At 37.7% G+C, this 23,512-nt stretch overlaps 1 protein-coding gene across 4 annotated transcripts; it reads right to left on the bottom strand.

Moving 5' to 3' along the window:
* Nucleotides 1-1,529: 1,529 nt before the first annotated feature.
* Nucleotides 1,530-23,202, bottom strand: LOC148849131 (Kinesin motor family protein). 4 transcript variants are annotated; one of them, XR_016100982.1, is made up of 26 exons: nt 22,438-23,202; nt 22,204-22,301; nt 21,609-21,698; nt 21,413-21,465; nt 20,075-20,140; nt 19,298-19,351; nt 18,940-18,999; nt 18,669-18,747; nt 18,490-18,557; nt 9,765-9,821; nt 9,565-9,669; nt 8,973-9,077; nt 8,628-8,735; nt 8,381-8,512; nt 7,846-8,028; nt 7,135-7,362; nt 6,662-6,799; nt 5,876-5,995; nt 5,735-5,785; nt 5,277-5,324; nt 4,904-5,044; nt 2,911-3,654; nt 2,573-2,649; nt 2,196-2,325; nt 1,999-2,122; nt 1,530-1,859 (listed from the first exon to the last, which is right to left on the bottom strand). XR_016100982.1 is itself a non-coding variant. In XM_088950903.1 (25 exons), exons 1-24 carry the CDS (start codon nt 22,782-22,784, stop codon nt 2,037-2,039), a joined length of 3,291 nt encoding a protein of 1,096 aa, XP_088807029.1. In that variant the 5' UTR covers nt 22,785-23,202; the 3' UTR covers nt 1,530-1,859; nt 1,999-2,036. The 4 variants fall into 4 exon arrangements, 2 of the variants coding, with proteins under 2 accessions (XP_088807029.1, XP_088807028.1); XR_016100981.1 differs by having other exon boundaries at nt 2,010-2,122; XM_088950903.1 differs by lacking the exon at nt 2,573-2,649.
* Between the last annotated feature and the right edge of the window lie 310 nt (nt 23,203-23,512).

The following is a 23,512-nucleotide window of genomic DNA, read 5'->3' as shown; positions in this document are numbered from 1 at the left end:
TAAGAGGCCATTTTTTGAAGCACCGCTTTTTTTATGTGGTGCCTACATGGCATCATTCTCAGAAAATGGCATCAATGCCAAACACCACCTAAGTTAATTAAGGAGAGAAGTTAGATTGTTATAGAAAGTGAAAGACTGAGTTGTGGGAGGAGAAAGAGAACCCAATGGGAGAGATCAGCTTCAATCAGTGCAAGTCCATGCTCACACAGTCACACCATTCGAACAGCCTCTTGCAACCTTACATTGGGAAAATCTCCCCATGAAATAAAACATAGAAATACGGAGATATTCTCAATGCAAGGCTGTAAAGGCTTTTCAAACGGTATTCAAACAACCCTTGCATTGACTGAAACCGATCTCACAATGGAAATGGAGAGGAATAAAAAGAGAGTGCTAAGATGACAAATTAGAAGTGATGGGAAGGGGGAGAGGAGAGAGAGTCAAATAATGTAGGGTTGGATAATGGAGCAAAGAGAAGCAAAGTGCTCGTTCGTGAAGTTTGACTTGGAAACAATAGTGAAAGCAACTTCATTGCATTAAGCCGAGGACAAAAATTGCACCGGATTAATGTGGGACACATGGTTACAACATTGGTAGTAATATTATATTTTGTAGATCTTTGGCATTTCACAGTTCGTTTTACTAACCTTGAAAAAGGTATTAGATTGCTTCTGGGCCAATCTAAGTGTACTTATTTTGCTCACGGTCACGGTGGTCATACACTGACCAGTCGTGCACCAGGCTATACTTTTACAATCACATACAGCTATGGGTTATATCAAGGTTTTACAACCGTCATTAACCCGGACGGTTGGACCATTCGGCCCAGGAATCGTTTAGGAAACCAGTTCCATTTTATCCTAAACCCATTTTGATCAAAAAACCATCAAAAAAGTCAATAACCCATTGACCCATATGGTCAAACCGTTGACCCATTAACCCATTCAACAGTTCTTGACTTTTTTCTAATTTTATTTTTTTTAATTGTCAAAACGGGCCACCCATTCAAACCAGACAATCGGTCCATCAACCCAGAAACCGGTGGCCAGCGGTTCCATTTCCGGGTGGTTTTTTAAAACGTTGGGTTATATTATATATGTAAAGTTAAACCATAGCAAGAACCAGAAGGCAGCTGGAGTGGGATCAGACACCCATGACTGATATCCAGCCCTCCTAAGCATTTTACATAGATGGGAAACAAATCCAGTACCAAATTATACCACAATTGCTCAACCCCTTTTTTTAGACCAGAAAATATAAGAATAGTTTTCAGATTTCTCCTCGGAAACAAGATAATTTTATTTTACACTTGAATTTATTGTAAATCCTGCCTCTCCATTTTTCTTATTTTTTGAACCAGAGTTTCAACATATTCTAAATAATTAGCATCTAACAGCTGCAAAATAAAATAAAAATAAAAATAAAAATAAAAAAAAAGAAACATAAAAGGTAAAAAGAAAAACATTTGACAGCACCAGGAACAACCGAACAATTAATTACGGTGAATGCTCAAAGCCTCGAACAGAAAATGAGAAAAGAAATGAATACTTCTTTATAGACGCTTTCATTATCCTTTTATACATAACAATAAAAGTCAAAAGAAGAGAGGCACAAGACAATGTGTAAATGAACAGATCGCCAATCTGAGAGTTTGTAACTTTAAAGATTATACCTCATCTATTGTTTGCTTTTCTTTCTTTTTTTTTTCCCTTTTTTTCAGCCTATTTTACAGCCCTCAAGGGATAAGATGGAAATATAATATGGATATACCTATCCGAAAGCTACATACAGGCCAACTAATAAAAGAATTTCACAGCATATTACATGGAAAAATGACAAACAGCTATACGATGAGCCCCCTGAAAGAAAACCCAGGACGGATTAGAAACTCGGCTAAGTTTAAGCAGATCCATCAGTCCATAGTACCAGGTGGATCTACTCTTTTATTATGTTAAGGCCATGAAAAACAGCAAATTCAAAAAAAAAATTGAAATTTACTTTTGTATGACCTTCAGTTAAAGGGCATGTATATGTTGTTAGGAAGTGAAAGCAATGATCCTATCTGCAATCTTTGTGCGACAAATCGGACATTCAGAACAAGCGAGTGAACAAGGTTTGCACACTGCACACAGTATACCAACATGATAAATAATCCCAAGTGGGGGAAACAAGGTGATCAACTTAAGACCACTTACAGCAAAAATGTCGGCATGGCAGAAGTATTGCTGCAGTTGGTACTTCAAAGCATACTTTACACATATGAGAATTTGCATCCCCATTCCCAAAGGAATCATGTTCTTTTTCCTTCATCTCTTGCATTCGAGCCTGAAAACATGAGAAGACAAAGGAGCAAATAGTTTGCCTCCAAGTTATCAAACTGCAGAACAATGATATTAATATGTGCTTGTTTTCCAGCTTTCTAAATGCACCATAATTAGTAAACATATTTAAGAGACGTGATGGAAACATAAAATGCATTCCTTTTACAAAAGCCATGGTCAAATTTACTAGGAAATTTGTAAGCATATATTTCATTGAAAATAAAATTAAATAAAACTGGTTTTATATACACCTTTTTAAACATTGTTTTGGCTATTTGTGCACAATATCTCTGTCTAGTTTACTGCCGATGATGTGAATAGCTTGGAGCTGAAAAGAGGAAGAAATAGATATTCCAAAAATCCTAAGAATCCATGATAATTAAGATGGGAAATAAAATAATAAAATAGAATATTAAGCCCCTCTCGTTTTAAATAAAGTGCATAATTAAATTATTGTGAATAGCACAAAAGTGACATTTGGGAAATGAAGCGCACATTTAAGTTCAATTAGCAAGATTAGAGATGAATTTAAACGAGAAGAATCAACCCATGCGCATATGAGATTTATATCAATGTTGTCAACCTTTACCTTCAACTGAACAACCAGAGGTTCCAGATCAGCTCCACCCTGAACCGTTTTTGTGTCATCTGAAACTTGTATCTCATCTATGTTCTCACTGTCATGTGTTTTTACATCATTTACAAGGTCTACTCCATTTGTAGACCTCTCATTGGAATTCAACTCCGGGATGGCTCCCCCCTCTTTCTTCAACTTTGCAACAAGCACCCACATTCCTGCTAAATCATTTTCCAGAGCTTCCTCTCTTTTCTTTGCCTCATCGACCTTCTTTCTATATTCCTCTTCTGCAAGTTCCTTTTCGGCTAAAGCAGCCTCAAGAGCAGCCTCTCTTTGTTTTCTTGCTTGCAGCTCCATCTTCATGTCTTCTGGATCAAGATTCCAATATTCAACATCATCATAAACTGCACCATGCATTTCATTGCTTCTAGTAGAAAGCCGACCTTTTCTGCCAGGCTTAATGCTATCAATCTTGCTATCAGAATATTTGCGAATAGCACCATTACTGGTTTGCATACCAGCACCTCTAGAATATGCCATATCTTGAGCAGCCAACAATTCTTTTGCTTGTCTTGCATTCTGTAATGAAAGTTTAGTAACTTCTCCTGCCAAATTTTTCAACTCAACAGCAGCAGCAGATGCCAATTCCTTTGCATATGAAGCTTCTTCTGCTAACTTTTGATTCTGTACACGCAAACCACTGTTCTCTTCCATAAGTTGAACATGTTCCAGCTTTAACTTTTCATTCTCAATTTCCTGGGAAGAACAGCAAGCACACATATATGTTAGTTACAAAATCCAACTGCCCAAGAATGATGAAAGAAAAGCATAGGAATGATATAAGGTACATTAGAGGACACAATATCCAATTTGTGGTGTCTACAGGAAGTTAAGTACATCTTAGCCACCATGTTAGAACCTGTCACTTTCACCTGGGGGGCTGCATTTTTTATGCCTTTTTGTAATGAACCTAACTTTATTTGACAAAAACTGCACAGGTTTATCAAGTTAAGGAAATAGTGCAATATGTCCCAGGGTTCTGATAATATTGTCTAATTTGTAACAAATAATAAAAAGGATTTCGTACAAAACAACACAACAATTTCTTGCCGTGAACAATTGAACCCACTTTCTCTCTGAATTGCTGACCTTCCACTGGTGTGGAAGCCGGTTGAGAAAGTCAGAACCAACCACAATAAAGAACAACTTTTGAGTTTTTCTAATTCAGGAAAAATAAACTCATGCAGGACCCATTTTTCCAGAGCATACTGCCAAGAAAACAGCTAGCACTGAATACCACCTAAAGAAACACTATCTAGCTCAGCCTTGTATGCGTGTCAATCTGGCAGCACACATAGAAGGGAAGGTAAGAATGCTACAGGTGCCAGAATAAGCATGACCTCAACAAGTTCAGATTAGCATCTACCACCAGTCACCTGACAACGTTTAGAATGTCACCAACTAATTGAGGGGAAGGGAGGGAAGGTTGCAGATTTTTCCCATTTCTGAAAACACTATTGAAGTAGTAAGAGTTTCTTGGCCAAGTTAATGGTATTTTTATAACAGTATAAGTTTTATTGTTGCAGAATAAATAACTTTCATGTTCATCAATGAAATTCCACCCAAGCTAATACTGCTTCCACATCGTTTTCATAGAACACAGATAAGAAAACATATTACAAAAAGGGGAAATATAAATATAACTTTCATGTTCAATTCATCAACATATTATTCATAGAAGCACTTCATAGAACACAGATAAGAAAACATATTACAGAAGGGGAAATATAAATTATGAAAGAGGATGCAATTTGCCAGTAAAAGTATTTGAACCAATGCCATCAATGATCACAACAAGGTTAGTCTATGAGAATGTACAAATATAGATGCAATACATGGCAGATTGGTTATTCAACACCAAAGTCATCAGCAAAAACCAACAAGTAAAGTTGCAGAAAGTAAAGATGTCCATGGTATGCTGTTTCCAGCAAACCCCTGCAATCACCTGAGACTGGATTTTCTTTTTCAATTCATCAACATATTCTTCAGAGAAGCACTGGTCAGATGATGATTTATCACTCGATACTGAAGCCAGCTGCTGCTGCAGGAGCAGTATTTTCTCTTGCAGTTCCTTGTTCTCTGCACACTGTTAGCAATTATGGCAATCAAAAGCTTTGTTATAACCTAAGAAAGGGAGAACCAAAGAAGTAAACCAAATACCTTCAGACATAAAGTATGCTTAGTAGCATATTCCAACTTGCAGAAATAAATGGTTCAACAATTGGAACAGATAAAAAATGGATAATGTTTCCTAACAAATATGAAGTCTTTTTATATCAAAAGTCAAAAAATTAAAATACAATGCCAGAGACAATAACCTTATCCTGTAACTGTTCCTGGAGGATGCGATTGTCTGCTGATTTTATCTGCATCCATTGAAATCCACAAATTAATCAACTGACCATATAATACAACTGAATTGTAAACCAGTGTCCTACCATTAGCAAAAATTACTTAGGCTGTATTTGGATTGTGAAGGTGGAAGTGGATTTGAATTCCATTTGGAATTCTGCTAAAATATGGAATTCACAGGCTAAAAATCTCCATTTTTCCAAATTCTTCTACACCGAAAAACAGACCCAGATAACATAATCCAGAAATTAGCAGATTGGAAATTATTCCACAACCAATTTCAAATCCACACTAAACCAAGTTCAACCTTAAAGACAATACTCAATAATATTCTAGCAATAGAAGTTTCACAAAACATTAAAGCTGTAAAATAAGGTGACTTCTGTGATGTTAAATATATAAATAAACAGAATTAGATGCACACCTCCAGCTCAAAACCCTTCTCATTGCATTGAGTCATCAATCTCATAACTGTCTGTTAAAAAGGAAAAGGTAAGAAGAAATTTAGTTGATATGATAGTGAACAATAATATCCAATAAGGCAGAACAAAAAAGAGAGCAATACCTGTTGCATATCAACCAAGGATGCATTAGATATTGACGCTTCACCACTCTCAATAACTCGTTGCTCTAAGACCCTCATTTGTCTCCTTTTCTCTTGAATTTCAGATTCCAAGTTCTGAATCTGAATTTCAGAAAACATTGGCAGAAGTAAATTACAACTTGAGAAAGAAAAGAAAACATCATATAAGAAGCACGCTTGTAAATGCACCACTGTCCCACACTGTGAACCAATACCACACCTAGATATTACTTCAAGTTAATACACGGCAACACTTGCAATACCATAGGAGTTCTTTGTGACAGTTGAAATACACTAACAAAAGTTACATGCAACAAGTAAACACAAGGAGACAATATTACAAGAATGGTAAGGATGAATGCAATATATGAAAATTAGTGTTATAGTCCTAAAAGACATGTAGTCAAATTACATACCCCCCACACATACACACACTTGAATTGTAGAAAATTACAAATATAAAAAAAAATAACAAAAAAGAGATGCATTGAAAGTTAATGGATGAGTGGACAAGGACTGAATATAACCCTGCTGATCCATTTAATGATACATGAATGGGAGAAAAATCTGGATCAAATCCTTTTAATCATCGGAACCAAAAAAAACCCATTTAACCTTAGGCCAATTTAATTTGGCAAAAGTGTAAAAATTGTCTGAATCTCTTATTTTATCTAGGATGAACTCTGACAGGAATAATATTCTAGCTTTGAGACTCAAGTACAATGACATGAGTAAATGATACTTAGACAGAACAGAAGAAATGTGTACTTGAGATTTTGAGCCTTCAGGATCATTTACAGACAGCTCCATCAAGCGTTTAAGAGTACTGGTGCTGAATGCAATCTCTCCAGCTAGCATCTTAACTTGTTCAACAAGTAGATCCATCTCATCTGAAGTCATCCCACCCTGAATTTAAGATGAGAAGACTAAGATATAAATAACTGAATTTAAGGGTTCGTGCTCAAAAACAACCAGTGGAACAATACAATAAGAAAAGCTATATGGAAAAGCATACAATCCAAACAAAGCTGAAAATCGTGCTTTCACACAATATATCTTAATTATAAACTGCTGAAACACAGGCATACCACACACAGGAATACTGCATACTTTGAAATGTGAAGATATCAATAGTAAAACATTATCCAATTACAGGTAAACCAACTAAACTGAACTGCTGTGTTTGATTAAGTTTGGCATTCATAAGATAAAATTACAGAAAGCAAGCAAGTTAAACATACCTTTGGCAATTTTGAAACACCAGCAGTCCCACTGATAAGTTCACCAACTTGAGTAGATTCTGTAATTGAACTGCTGATTGATGATAATTCTTCATTCCACTTGCTTGAAGATCTCCTGTGTTTGGGATCACAAGAAGGATCTGATGCCACTAACAAAGCAGATGGCAAGTCTTTCTGGTTCTCGCATTCAGCGAGCAATGGAGAACCCTCACGCAAAACATCCAATTTCTGACATAAAATGAACATGTCAACATAAAAACAAGCTTTCCGTATGAATATGACATGTACACTAAATGATAATATCTATTTCATTTTCATAAGCTATATATATATATTCAGTTTCTTTTGGGGGGAAGGCAAGATTTTTGAGTTGATTCATTGTCATCATTCTTACTAAGAATTGTTGGGAACAGCTAAAGAAAAAATCTGTTAGAGAGGGAAGGCAAGATTAAGAATGAGGATGGACAATTCATTACCTCAAATTTTTGTTATTCCCCAACATAATATCCCTAAATCCTTCTCTCTTTCTTAGCTAATTTTTATTTATAATGGAAGCTGATGTCATTATTGCATTCTTTCAGAAGTATTAAATTGTTGTTAACCTCCAAATGCTCAAACAAAAATGCAGTTAAAAACAGGGAGAGAGAGAGAGAGAGCATAAAAGAGTGGAAATTTTTCTCAACTTTCATGACCACCGGAATACAAACTTACATCATCTTCACTAGCAGAATGTCGTCGCTGATGATTTGGCACATCACTCAAGCATCCTGGAATGGTATTTTTTGTTGAAACAAGTATTAATTTGGTTAGCCTTTGGATTCTACTCATGAGAGCTGCCTTTGCTTCTTCTTCTTCCTCTAACCTGGACTGCATTTTAACTTGACCCTCTTCCAACTGTTTGAAACAAAACAAAATGGTATAAATAGAAAGTTTTGGAACTTAGCTACAGGGTTGAAAGGATTGCAAGAGAGTTAAATGCTGAATTCAAGTGGGTAAGGAATGCAAATGGGTTAGCTGACTCCCTTGATAAACAAGGGACAGCAAGGCAACAATTGTTTTGGGCTTCTTTGTAATCTAGCTTATGTTTTTTGGGGAGACACCCTGGCCATCAAAATGTAATGCTTTTTCACGCAATCAATTAATAAAATAAAGTTATTTTCTGATCAGAAGAAAAAGTTTTGGAACTTAGCTACCAATTTTTAGAGAGCAATGCACAAAATCATCAAATTAGACATGACAAAGATACCTTCTGTCTCAAGTTCATGATCTCTTCATGGCTGACACCAACAAGCATCCCCTTCCTCAGCTGATCAAGTTCTTGTTTGAGGCTTGAAATTTCTCTTTGATACTTCTTAATCAATGACTTCTCATCAATAATCTGAAATAGCAAAAATTCCCAAAAGAATGTAATTACAAGCTATATCTTTGAGTGTTCAATTTTTGCGACTGGAAATAGTATCTTATAAAGATGGCATACTAAAATTTAAATGTACCCTATTTCGTGAAGCATATATTTCCACTCGTTTTGCCCTACTTGCAAACTTCAACGTATTGTGTGTCTCCTCCATATTACTAGATGCAGGAGTAACTGTGCATATGAGCTGTAAGAGACCAATTACTCAACATTATGAAAGGTAATTTAATATATAGAAAAACAGGCAATTAATTTAATCAAATCACCACTTTAAGACCATCCATGGAAAGAAAAGAAAGAGAAAAAGAAGACAGGCAGAAGAATGTGACTTTATGTGGGAAGGATACACTTTGTGAAGCTTGAATAAGTGACAATTGCCTATAAGCCAGAACATTGTTCAACACGCATTGCTCTACAAACTCACCGAGACGTGTCCATGGCCACTCAATGATGATTGCAGAAGGCGGGTGAGTTTGGAGTCACGATATGGAACATGAGAAGCTTTTCCCTCACTCAGTTTTCCAATTACCTTCACATTTCAACTTCATAATGAGTGCATGCTCTTGAAAATGACACTTGGAAACATTTTCGTGTCTAACAGAAGTCCTTAATGATACATCCTCATTGAGGCAGAGAAGTGGAAAATCATGTACATGTAAACAAAGAAAGAATGGCTCCATGCTTCAATCTCTCTGAGCATAATGCCAGTGAAAAAGGAAAAGATAGATTAAGTATAAAATATAAACCTTAAATAATGTATTAAATGCTTCAGTTTAGATCTATTGCACTAGCAAACTAAAAAAAGGGGCATTACCCAATGTTGGTCCCAGCTATCTGGGGTCTTGGGAGGGGTGGGCTGGATACGGACCTAACCTTTGGCATTTTTTTGCACAAAGTGGCCGCTCTCAGACTCGAACCCGCATTCACACGCTTGTCATCCCGAGATTTTACCATTGCACTAGCAAATTCAACAGTTAAAAACCAACTATAGTATGCAAATAAATACAAGAACCTACAGTTCCAAGAGTTAGAAGGCTTTTGTTTATGTAAGATCCTTCTTTTCTCCTTAGTCCTGTAGTTTCAGTCTTTGAACTCTCAGATCCTGCTAGATCAATCAAATTCTGCAATAAATGTATAAAATAAAGTAAGATGAACCAGCAGAAGAGTGAAAGGAGTCACTCAAGATTAAAGAAATTAGAAATAATTCTTAGCATACAAGTTGAGAAAATATCACTCCATCATATTCGTCGCCATGGGCACTACTTTCAATCATCTGCAAGAAAATATAATGAATGAGAAGATGATAGATGCATGGACACAAGTGAGATGAGATCAAGTACCAAGAAACACTGAATCAGACTATGAAATTGGTATTAAGTGTACTTCAGTAAGCAATTTTAAATATACATCATCGGGCATGCATAGAAACACATGATAAAAAAAACACATAGAATCACCTGAGAAAATCAAGTAAAATATTTTTTTTTTGAGAAAAATTTAACCAGGAGTCATTAAAGGAAGAAGAGGTACATGAGAAGATGTACAAAGCAGGGAAGAACCCCAACGGTTGAGGATTTAATCAGTTTTGTGTAGATTTAACAGTAATTTTTTATATGTTAATTGTTAGATAGGAAGTGGGGACCACAGCATTTATTTTAGGTCCTTTGCTGATTGTTTCTTAAGTCATTTATGTATTTTTTAGATGCTTGCTGCCCTATAAGAGCATATTAGTCATTGTACTCCACTTTATATTTTTAACATAAATACTAGTGAAGGGGGTGGCCAGAATTAAGCTCTCTTTTTCTTTCTCAAATCTCTTCCTCTTCTTCTTCTTCTCTCTCTTCTCTTCTTCAAGAAAATATATTTTCTTTTACAGATTTTTAATTCAGCAGATTTCTACTATTACAGAGGAAGCTTGTTGCTATACAAATGATCCAAATACATGCCACATTTGGCTAAGCCATCTGTTGTATGACTGTGCTCTTTAGGAATCCAAACTCATTTTACATTTAAACAGTCCAAAGAGTCCCTAGCCTCTGCCAAGTAGTGGCTCAATCTCCAAGCCCCCCCCCTGTCTCTTAACCATTTTATAGTATTTGCTGAATCACCTGTTAAATTCTGGATTCCCAAATATTTTATTATTCTGATTCCTGTGAGAGCAGCCATCACTTCAACCTTTGTGAATCAGCCAAACCAATTGGACCGCTAAAAGTCCAACAAATGTTGCTCCTTTCATCCCTTACTATGCCTCCAATACCAGCTAATACAGGGTTACCTAAAGCACTTCCATCAAAGTTTAGGGTCATCACTCCACTAATGGGGTCGAGATGTCTCAAGGTTGTTTGATGGAGGTGAGGGAGAAACAGGAAGGGGTAAGCATCTCTATTGAGATCATTGACTGAGAGTCCTTTGAACAAATCTAAATTAACAATCCAAAGGTTGCAAAGGTAAGTAATGTCCGAAATTAACTCCTCCAGGGACCTGAATTTGTTGTCAAAGAGACGTTTGTTTCTTTCATCCTAAACTCCCCACAAGACTGCATGTAGCACTGATTGCCAATAAACTTTACCTCCTTTACTTAAACTTGTTCCTTGTCATTGATGCAGAAAGTCCATAATGTATTCTAATATAACCCAGCTGTAACCTGCCATTTTCAAGAAATGGAACCAAACCTTTTGGGTGAACTTGCAGTGAAGAAATATGTGATCTGCTGATTCACCTTCACTGAAGCATAAAATGTAAACATGACGAGAGATGGACAATCTTCCCAAATACTTTTTCTGTAAGAGATCACAAGTATTTAATTTCTGGAGACAAGCTTCTCAGACAAAGAAACAGACTCTTGAAGGGATGTGGCTACACCGGATCTTCTTAAATGGAAAGGAGGAATGTTGTTCATCAGCAATCAAAACCATGAACATAGACTTGGAAGAGAATTCGCCAATCGGGTGAAGGGTCCAGATTCTGGTGTCGGAATAGGAGGGAGAGATGTAGGCTTCTTTAAGGGTCTGAATTAAGTTTATTAGTTTAGAAATCTCCAAGTCCCTTAGACGTCTTCTAAGTCAAAGGTTTAGGGTGTTCTCGGCAGTTTGGTCTGGAAGGCAGGAAGAAACATTGGCTTCTTGGTCAAGGGTGAGGTTAAAAAGTCTAGGGAATGAGGCTGCAAGGGTAGTTTCCCCCTACCAAAGGTCCTTCCAGAACTTTATTTTAGAACCATTTCCCACTTTATATCTTATAAAAGGAAAGAAAAAAGTATGGGTGGAGACGATACCTTTCCAAGGATTTGTGGACTTTATCCTGTTCAAATGGAGAATGCTATCCCACCCATTTACATTTGATCTGTATTTGCTTGAGATGACAGCTGTCCAAAGAACATTGGGTTCTTTAGGGAACCTCCACAGCCATTTACCTAAGAGAAGAATTTTTCTCTTTTAAGTGCCCAATTCCCAATCCACCTTCCTCTTTAGGCTTGCATACTTATTTTCAACTGACTAAGTGGCTTCTCTTTTCCCCACCTCCTTCCCAAAGAAAATTCCTTTGAAGCTTCTTAATTTAATTTCTGACTTTGGTTGGAATCTAGAAGACTAAAAAGAAGTAGACTGGAAAATTTGCTAAGGAGGCCTTCAAGAGAGTAAGCCTTCCCCCTTTTGAAAGATAACACATCTTCCAAGATGGCTAGTTTCTTCTCACATTTCTCCACCACCAGCCTCTAGAAGTTGAGAGATTTTGGATTCCCTCCAAGAGGCATCCCTAGATAGGAAATAAGAAGATTCTCCTCTTTACACCCCAACAAAGATTTGAAGCTTTCTAGAAGTTCCTCTTCCACCGAGTTAAGAGCTACTATACTACTTTTGCAAAAGTTAACTCTCAAGCCAGTGATGAGCTCGAAACATTCTATTATTCTTTTAGTGTTTGCGGTGTTGGTTATGGAGGCATGCAAGAAGAAAAGTATGTCATCAGAAAACTGTAAATGTGATATGTGAACCTTGTCCCTTCCCACTTCAAATCCCTTCACCAAGTTAAGAAGCCTTATCAAAGAGATAGTTAAAGATGTCCATTACCAAAGTGAATAGAAAGGGGGAAAGCGGGCAACCTTGATTAAGACCCCTACTAGCCTTGAAGTAACCTTTCGCTTCACCATTTATCAACACTGAAATCCATGAAGAACCAATATAGTCTTTAATCCACTTGATCCATTTTCTACCAAAGCCTCTCATCTTTTTTTTCTTTTTCTTTTTTTTTTATCAGTAATAAACATCAAATTTTATTACTTAGAGAAAGAAGAGAGTACAGAAACAAGGGCAGCCTCGGCTACCATCAATATAATACATAGACAATTTGATATTCAGTCTTACAACTGAGCCCAAAAGCACTCTGCCCTATTTACCCCTTGCTTTGCTAGTTGGTCAGCTAGGCCATTTGCCGACCTAGGAATCCATTGAAATATCAGCTGCATATCCCTTGAGAACCTCTTGAATTGTTTGATTTTGTTTCTGAAAAACCAAGGAACCTTCTCATTCTGTTTTAACCAACTTATTACTATTTTGGAGTCGCCTTCAACTATTAGCTTTCAAATCCCCATTTCCAATAGAATTCTGCATCCCATACACTGCAATGGGGCCTGAGTACATTCCCATGATCACTCCGCATTCATTTATTATAACCCCTCCAAATCCAGAAGGCCCCAGATTCCCAAAACTACTTCCATCAAAATTTAATTTCAAGAATCCTACCTCTGGGGGTTCCCAGCCCTTTAGTGCCTTCCGCTTAGCTGAAGTTGAGGCTGCAATTGTTCTTCAGTTCCTTAATATATCATCAATAGAGAAAGCTGAGAACAACTCCATTGTCTTTATCCAGAAAGCCACTTTTGCCATAATCCCTTCAATTAATGCTTCTTTTCTCCCATAAGGTCCATATTACTGCTGCTCTTGTACACCTCCACATCAGTCTTCCCCTCCTATTTGGCCAGCTGAAAGCAGAACCATCAAACAACCTGTCCAATCTGTCCGGAGTATTCCACCTGCACCCAAAAAGAGAAAAAAACCAATCCCAATGCCCCTCATCTTCAAGATATCTACAATACAATCCCAATCCACTTTGTCATACGCCTTTTCCAGATCTAGTTTGACAAGGACCCCCGGGTTCCCAAAAGATTTTGTCTTCCACACTCTCATTTGATAGCACACAATATATAAATAAATAATACAGGTAACATACTTTCTAATAAATAGATGGCTAGAAAGAACTATTGATGTTAGCATGTCAATGTGCACAATAAAAATATGCCATGTGCCTATAAATTCATCATCATCTAAGTCTTGTCCCAACTATATGGGGTTGGCTACATGAATCCTGTTTATCCATTATACTCTGTTCAGTGCCATACCCATTATTAAATTATAGTCGTTTAATCATTTCTTATTACTTTCACAGTTTCACCCAAGTCCTTTTGGTCTACCCTTAGCTCTGCTAGCCCCTTCAATTTGTAGATAGTCTTCTATGCATGTGACCAAACCATCTCAATTTACTTTCTCATTTCATCACCTACTAGAGCCACTCCTAGGTTCCTTCATATGACTTGATTTCTAACCCTCTCCTTTCTTGTTTTACAACTCATCCATCTAAGCATTCGCATTTTTGCCACTCATTTTTTGGACATCTTGTTTCTTAACTTCCCAACACTCTGCTCCATATACAGCATAGCTGGCCTCACAATTGTTTCATAAAATTTTCCTTTTAATCGAAGTGTTATTTGCCCCTGCTCCATTTTGCCCATCCTGCTCTAATTCTATGGACGACAACCTCCTCAAGCTCTCCTTTGTTTTGAATTATTGAACCAAGGTAAAGGAAGAAGTCACATTGAATTGTCTTTTGGTCTCCAATCCCAAGTGTACCCTGGTTTGCACTTCTATTATTGTTAAATTTCATCATCATCATCACCAATGCCTTATTCCAACCGATTATTGTTAAATTTACATTTAATCCTTCACTAGTTTCATTAATTAATACCATATCAGTAGCAAACATAAGGCAAGACAATTTTGCATTTAATACTTAGCAAGTTTCATTAATTAATATTATGTCATTAGATGGAACCTCTTAAATTCAATTAATTAATTTATGATAGTGAAAATAAATAAGGGCTAAGTGCTGAACTTTGGTGAAGACCCATTGTAACTGTAAAATCTGGTGTCTCTCCCATAGGTATTCCAACATTGTTTATTACACCCACCCTCATACATATCCCCAATTAGGCCCACATACCTATTTGGATTCCTTTTTTTTCCAAAACCTATCATATTACCTCTCTAGGGACTCTATCATATACATCCCCCACGTACCTATTTTGCATTGCAGGACCTCCCTCTTCAGCAAGCAAATTTTACCTGGTCAAACTTCCAAGAAAACCCTACCAATTGTCGATTGGATAGGTTCCTCTTTACAGTGGATTGGGAAGTTGAATGGGGGAATTTTAGGTGTTACAGCATTGCCGAGACCTATTTCAGATCATTGCCCAATCAGGTTGTCTCAAGAAAGACTAGATGGAGGCCCGTGCCCTTTTAGGTTTGAAATCATGTGGTTACTTCATCCAGAGTTTCTAGCTAAGGTAAAAGAATAGTGGGAAGTGGACCAAGTGGAATTCCGATGGAAGGGGTATAGGTTTTACAACAAACTACAACTCTTGAAAGCTAGACTCAAGATTTGGAATAAAGAGGTTTTTGGTAGATTAGAGCAAAAGAAAGTGGAAATCAGTCAAAGAGTGCAAGAGCTAGATGGACTAGAAGCTGAAAGAAGGCTAGGGGAAGAGGGGTAGGGTGGAAAGATGGAATTTGAAACAGGAATTGGAAGATCTCCTTAGGAAGGAGATAAGTTGGAGGCAAAAATCCAGGTGCAAATGGCTAAAGGAAGGGGACATCAATACAAGGTTTTTTCATTCGTTGGCGAATGGGAAGAGAAGGAAGAATTATGTTTCAAAATTGGAGTGGGATGGGCAATTGCTGACAAGGGAAGATGATATAGCTCAAGCTTTGGTTTATCACTTCAAATTAGCGTATGACAACCCAGGAAGACCTAATGAGAGCTTAGAGGACTTGGAGTGGAGGGTGGAAGATAGTGTCTTATTGGAATCTTTGGAAAAAAGATTTGAGGAACAAAGAAGTGAGAAATGCAATCTTCTTCATATCAAGATTGTTGGGAGATAATTAGAGAGGATTTGTTGGAGGTTTTTGAAGAGTTCTATGAGAGAGGCAAATTTAACTCGGGAGCAAATGCAACTTTTATTGCCTTTGTTCCTAAGAAAAAGGACGCTCTCCAACCAAAGGATTTCAGACCTACAAGACTGGCGGGAAGCATGTATAAGATCATCTCTAAGGTCCTAGCGCTAAGATTAAAAAAGATCCTCCCATCTCTAATCTCATTGTATCAAGGGGCCTTTGTAGAAGGAAGACAAATTGTAGATCAAATACTTATTGCCAATGAATGTGTTGAGGTGAAGAGGAGGAGAAAGGAAAAGGGGTTGGTTTGCAAATTAGATCTTGAAAAGGCATATGACATGGTGGACTGGGATTTTTTACTAGAGGTTCTCAAGCGGAGAGGGTTTGGGGAGAGATGGTGCAGTTGGGTAAAGGGATGCATTTTTTCACGTCATTTCTCAATATTGTTGAACGGTGTAGCTAGGGGTTTCCTTCCAGCAAAGAGGGGTATTAGGCAAGGAGATCCATTGTCCCCATTTCTCTTTACCCTAGTAGTTGATGTGTTGAGTGCCATGATTTTGAGGGCCGATGCTAACAATTTGATAAGAGGTTGCAGGATTGGTAGGGAGGAGGTGGTGGTCACACACAATTTGCAGATGACATCATCTTGTTTTATGACAGGGAGGAAGGGGAATTACGGAACTTAAAGAGTTTAGTGCTTCAATTTGAAAGGAAGTCCAATCTTAAAGTGAACTGGGGAAAAAGTTGTGTGGGAGGGCTCAATTTTGGGGGAGAGGAGGTGGATTCCCTGGCTAGGATTTTGGGGTGTGAAGTGGGGGGCTGGCCTTTACAATATTTAGAGCTACCACTAGGAGGGAACCCAATGGTTGAGAGTTTTTGGTACCCTGTAATTGAAAGATTCTCCAAGAGGTCAGCAACTGGAAGAGGAATACATCTCTTTAGGGGGTAGGATAACCTTAATCAAGTCAACCTTAGCCAACCTGCCAGTTTATTTCTTGTCTACCTTTAGAGTACCAATGAAAGTAGCTAACCAGTTAGAGAAGATAATGAGGGATTTCTTGTGGGAACCAGGGGATACTAAGAAGGATCACTTAGTGAAGTGGGAGGTGGTTTCTAGGAGTAGGGATGATGGAGGCCTTGGGTTAGGAAATATAAGATTAAGAAACACGATTTTGCTGAGGAAATGGATTTGGAGACTACCAATGGAACAGGACAAACTTTGGTCTGGAGTAATTGTTAGTATTCATGGATTGACAGATAACGGCTGGGATGCAGGACTCGACCCTAGGGCTTCTCAGTGTTCTCCTTGGAAAGCTATTCAAGGTATTTTTCCTCTTAAGCTTCCTTATTTCAAATATGATGTCAGCATTGGAAATAAAGTCTTGTTTTGGGAAGATGTTTGGATTGGTGAAAACTCCCTTAAAGATAGATTCCCTTCTATTTACTCATTGTCTGAAAACAAAAGAAAAGTGATCTCTTCAGTGTTTGTTGATAACTCCTAGGATTTGGGCTTGAGAAGAGGTCTAAGGGATTCTGAAATGGGGAAGGTTGATGATTTGATCACTCAGTTAGGGGAAGTCTTTCTTGATCAATCATGTAGAGATAGCAGAATTTGGAAACCTTCCCCTTCTGGTTTCTTTAATTGCTTTTCTTTCTATAACATTTTGCTTCAGACCTCTAACCTTGTAGGGAACTTTCCTTCAAAGGAGGTGTGGGGTAGCCCTATACCCCCTAAAATTCAAGCCTTTTGTTGGAAAGTGGTACTCCAAAAAATCAACACCTTGGATTTATTGCAGAAAAAGAGGCCAAATATACGCCTCTCCCCCCATGTTTGTTACCTCTGTTTGGGTTCTGGTGAGACAATTTCACATTTACTAATCTCATGTCCCTCTGTGTTCTTTATTTGGTCTTGGTTCTCTTCTCTCTTTGGCTGCAAGTGGACTCCCTCCTCAAGCGTGGTGAACCTCTTTGATCCAGCTTTTTCCACGAACTATGTGGAGAGCCACTAGAGCTGTTGTATTGTGGTCAATGTGGGAGGAAAAAAACAACAGGATCTTCAAAGGCAATTGTAGATCCAAGGAAGAGGTTGTGGAAGGAATAACTACTAAGGTTATCCATTGGTTGAAAGCCTATGATCTTTTTAAGGATTTCTCAGTTGAAGACATTTATAGAAGTTGGGGTATTGTGGCATCTACTACTACTTCCAAAACTATGATACAGGAAGTTTGGTCCCCACCGACACAACAAAGGGTGAAATTGAACTTTGATGGAAGCTCTATAGGTAATCCAGGCCCATCTGTTATAGGAAGTGTTTTCAGAGATAATGAAGGCAAGATAATGGCTTTGCTTTCAGGTCCAATAAGAGTTGGAGATTCCTTAAGAGCGGAAATCTTGGCACTACATCAAGGTGTAAAATTGGCCAAACAATTGGGGCTACAGCAGATTGAGATAGAGGGAGACTCCAAGTTGGTAATTGGGTGGATGGAATCAGGGCAGCTGGGAATTTGGCAATATAGACAGCTGATAAGGGAAATTCTTAGCATAACAAGGGAGGTGGGTGTTTAGTTCAAGTGCAAGCATTGCAAAATATATAAATGTAGAAAAGAAAAATAAGTCACAAGGGATGCAGACTAAGATGGAATCAAAAAATATCATGGTTAATTTAACTGTAACCCTAAGTTTAATACAGAATGATTACTAATGCTTCTCCAACTGAACACTACATACCAGGGTAAATATGGTGTGACTTCGGCTACTTAAAAGGTTGAAATTATTCGAACCAACATGGCGATGCTCTGTTATTATAAATATAAACATCATTAACAACCTAACAAGTCATGGACATATACATATATTGAAAGAAATATTTAGTTATAATAGATAGAAACAGTAACCCCAAAAAGTACCTTCTCCAGCAGCAATAAAAGAAAGTGCATGCCCAGGAGATAATACGACTTCCTCTTTAATACCCTCAACATAGGTGCCCTGCAAAACTTTTGTGTCAAAGAATTAATAGCCCAGCCCTTTTGTGTCAAAGGTTTTCATGGTGGGGATGCATCTTAGACTCAAATTTGATTTTGCAGATACCTTTAGAATCTACAATACATGGACTGTGGAAAATGGTAAACATAAAAAGAATAGGAGAATAGTTAGCCACGACATGAGAAGTTATAAAACCTGTGCATCTTCTCTGACACGCAAATTTTGTCCTGTTGGATCTAGGAGGTCATTTATCACCTGAAAACACAAGGAAAATCAGCATTTAAAATACAATGGACTTAATTGAATTACTGAAATAATAAGATAACTTTGAAACATTGAAATAAATTGAAGTCCAAATAACAAAAATATACAAGGATATTAGTACCAGAGTTCCAGAAGTAAACTATTAATAGTTCTCAAAATAATGCATGAATCACTTAAACCCAAAATATGGTAATAACAGTATGTGCACATAAACTTTGGAAAGGAATCAACAACATCCCAAAGACCTTATCTCAATACATACCAAGCATTTCATGTATTTACTACTGACCTCATTGTAGATTTCAAGATAAGACACACGAAGTAAGAATTCTCTTCCTGGAGTCTGCAAGGAGATTGACTTAATTACAGCATCCACAAAAGAAATATATCAACATAAGGAAAAGCAGATAAGATGAACAGAGTTGAATATAATTCCAATTCCAGGATCCCAAGTTTTATGCAGTTGTTTTTCTTCAAACAAATAGTTTTTAATCTTCACAGAAGCATTAAGCAGAAATAGTAACTCTAAGATCAGGGGTCAATAGGGAATTCTTAGTTGGGGATACAGGAGTTTTCATTGTAATGTTATAGGATAAGATGTGACTGTACTGTCATCCTAATTCTACTCCATGCCTTTCCCTACTGTTCAGTTTTGTGGAAAGTTGGGTTTGTTGGAATTATTTTCTGCCGAATATCATTAGAAAAAACAAAAACTCTAAGAGTCTGGGTTTATATAAATGGCCAGTAGCTGGAGGGGGAAAATCATTACAGAACATACATAAACAAACAAAACAAAAATCATTTTAGCAACCAGATAAGTCCCATAGAAAGAAAAACAATTAGCCATATACACAAAGCACTAGGCTTAAAAGTCTCATACTGAAAGCTGGAAAGCCACCTAGAGAGAGATAGCAGATGGAAAAATGATAAGAAATAGAAAGAAAAATGTGGGTCTCTTGGCAATAAACCAACAAGATAATTTGGTGAAGACAAGCAGTTTATGCACATGCTTCAACCTTCAAAACATGGTAGACATCAATTTTACAAACTTCATAGATCCACTTACATCTTGGATTATGCTGAATACATCCTTGATGGCCAATGGTATAATACCTGGAGAATTTTGATCTCCCTGTCAAATAAATAGGTAAAAGAGTCAAAAATAAGATATAAGAGCTCTGACTTCTTTCTTTACCAGCAACAATTACACACTGAGCCATTGACCCATACTCACAGGGCTGCTTTGCTATTGACATGACACAAATTTTAGTATGCTTTCTTCTTGCATTTCTGTTATAAGGGCCTAGAAGTGATTATTCTTCTTTAGGCTGTTTCAACCCTCTCCCCACCTTCTTTTTTATCTAAAAGAAAGAACAAAAAAGTAGTATGGAAAAAAAAAGGAGAAAATAACAAAAAGGAAGCCCTAGAGCCACTATCCCCTGAGGGGAGAAAGGTAAATTTGGCATATAACATCTGTTCCTCTGTGTATCTGCAGGGGCACATCTGTCCCTCCCTAGACCCCGCATTGGCAGGAGCTTCATGCACTAGGTTACCATATTCAATAGCTATGATGTGGAGAAATTTAGGATAGGACACTAGGCTTTGAATAATTAGCCTTATGATAAAGGCTTTCAATGCACTGAACTTATTTTTACTTTTAACTATATTTTTGCAAAATATACTTTTCAGAAACAGGGACAAAAAACCTTTATCAGAGTAGCTACAACATGATCTCTATTGGTTGGCTCATGAAAATAATTGTAAAATCTAGTTTATTAGTGTTAAGTAATAAGTATGTGTCCTTTTGAATGACAATTCTGACAGCCAATAGAGATCATGTTACAGTTTTCTCATGAGCTGGCCAATGGACACATGTTTTATTTATTGGTAATCGGATGGAAACATGCTTATTGCTGAATGCTAATAAACTAGAGATCTTAGGCAATCCCAATTCACATGTGCATTTTAAATATTCCATTACAAGACACTACAATTTAATGATCTGGATTGATTGACCACTTTTAAACAGTGGACCTTCGTGGAAGGGAAAAGAACTATGTATGTGTTTGGAACCGTGGGCATTCATTCGCTAAACATTTGTACTTGATTTGTTTGCAAAACCGAGAAAAGTAATAATGAACCCGTTTATTGACACTTAGGCGCCATTAGGCACCACATCAGTGAAACATTGAATAAACGCCTACCCATTGGGGGAAGCGCTAAAATGAAACTTCCCCCAACGGTAGGCGCGCACATAAATCAAGGCCTGCTTTTGCAATTCTCTATGCGTACAGATCCGCATAATGGGGAAATGCTGAAGTGGTGCCTATGTGGCAGCATTTATTCAACAAACGCCCACGGTTCCAAACACCGCATATGTCATCTCAGAGAGCTGGAGACTTACATGCATAGTGTGTGTCTTCCCACTGCTTGTAACACCATAGGCAAAAACAGTCCCTGAAAGGTAATGTGAGTGTTTCAATAAACAAGATTTTCAATACGATCAGGTTACTAAATTAGTAACAAGATTCAATTAGAAACAACTTCAGTCCCCTAAAGTTCATTTTTGTGAATTCCTAAACTTGGATAAGACAAAATACCATTGATGCCTTCCATTGCAGCCTTGACCACAGGTCGAGCAGCTACATCATAAACCTCTGGAGAAGTTGTAGAAGGTCCAAAAACCCTATCTGAAATACCAAAAACTCAGATGCTACAGAAAACATTAAAAACAAAAAAAAAAAGACGTGTATTTACAAATGTGCGAAAATGATTCACAATGCTCTGACCACTTTGAGAGGTCGTTTTGTCATAATAAACTATTCGATGGCAAATAGAGATGGAACAAAAACACAAGATTGCTGTTATTAATTGATGATTATTACATTCCAGATACCATAAGCAACAGTCAGAATTTTAATTTAATTGAACAATTATGTATATGAAATAGAAATGGAAGTCAAAACATTGCTCCTCCATTAGCACCCGTATCATGATGCAGCAATGCCGTTAATGCTTGAATTAGAAAATAAAAGGAAGCTACTCTCTTAAATCATACAACCAAGTATAATTAATTTCAGAGAAAAAGAGATGAAAATTAGAAAAATAATATGTTGAAGGCCCGGTCAGAGCCTAAAAATGGCTATGTAGATAAGTAAACTTTAAAATTTGTAAGTTAATGGTAAATTATAATACCAAATGCATACGCTGTAGCTGGATTGTACTCGCTGCGGACAATTTTATCCCCATCAGCATACCACGCGATCTCATCTCCTCGCTGAATTTCCCGCTCACTACAACAAGAAACCCCAAAAATGAATTTGTTGAGCTACAATGAACTAGCAACGCAGCCCTAAATCCCCAAATTCTAATATCACCAATACAAGCAAACCACGGATCTACCACAATACATCCAGATCTAAGCCATACCTCAGCGGCCTAAACCGAACAGTAACCGAAATACAATCCCCTGATCTCGACGTAACAACCGGCTCTCCAATGAGCTCCTCCGCCGGAGCATAACTGACAGGAGCACGACTTCCGTAGCCCTTGGAGCCAAGGTACATTGAATCACTACGGCCACGAGTGGGCGTCATGGATCTGGTTGTGTAACCATTGCCAGAACCGTAGAACGACGAGGCCGAAGAAGAGCACGAGCGAGGGATGAATCTACCGTTCATGAGCGACGACGACGAAGACGAGGAGGAGTAAGGACTTGACGGTTTCCGGTAACCGAAAGGAGAGCTGCTCCGTCCCCTTGATGAAGAGGCAGCCATTGATCGATTCGACACCGACCGATGAAGACTCTTCCCTCGGAAGACAAGCGAAAAGGAATAGAAGTAGAAGAAGAGGAAGAGTGAGAATCTGTCAGTCTTCACATGCACCCAGAGACAAAAGCGAAGAACAATAGTTGTTTTCAGTTCTTTTTTAATGCTCGGCTGTTAATGATGCTTTAAAGAGATTGGTTAGTATGAGAGAAGCAGGTGCTGAGCGGGAACAAAAAACACGACTTGATTATAGGCTGGAGAGCGAAACAGAGAAACAGAGAGAGAGAGAGAGAGAGAGAGAGAGAGAGAGAGAGAGAAATGTGAGTGAAGGAGCTAACTTTCTTTCTCAAGACAAGTAGAGTTGCAGAAGACAAATCCGAAATCGATCAGCCATTAAAATGGGATATGTTTGCGCGAGAGAGAGAGAGATTGTATTTTGACATTTGGGAGATGTTTGAATTAGAAAGCAAACTCCAGGTGAGGAGCTGAGCTGGCGTGTATGGATGACGTGGGAGGTGGGTAATTCGAGTTTTAAACTAGGTGGAATTCCCCGCGTTGTAAGACCAGCCTTTTCAAAACTAAACCTAAAACGAGCGGGAATAACCGCGGTCCACGGCTCCATACTAGACAAAATCGAGAGAGAGAGAGAGAGAGAGACACGCAATGCGAGAAGGTTGAGCGTTGAGGAAAGAAAACACTGGAAAAATGGGGAAAAATAATTGCAAAAAATAAATAAT

This window comes from Nelumbo lutea, chromosome 6 (assembly GCF_056320005.1).
Source record: "Nelumbo lutea isolate HS-2025 chromosome 6, American lotus-T2T, whole genome shotgun sequence".
Taxonomy (NCBI): Eukaryota; Viridiplantae; Streptophyta; class Magnoliopsida; order Proteales; family Nelumbonaceae; genus Nelumbo; species Nelumbo lutea.
Note: the sequence above shows the minus strand (reverse complement) of the source record. Positions and strands in the feature narration are given on the sequence as shown.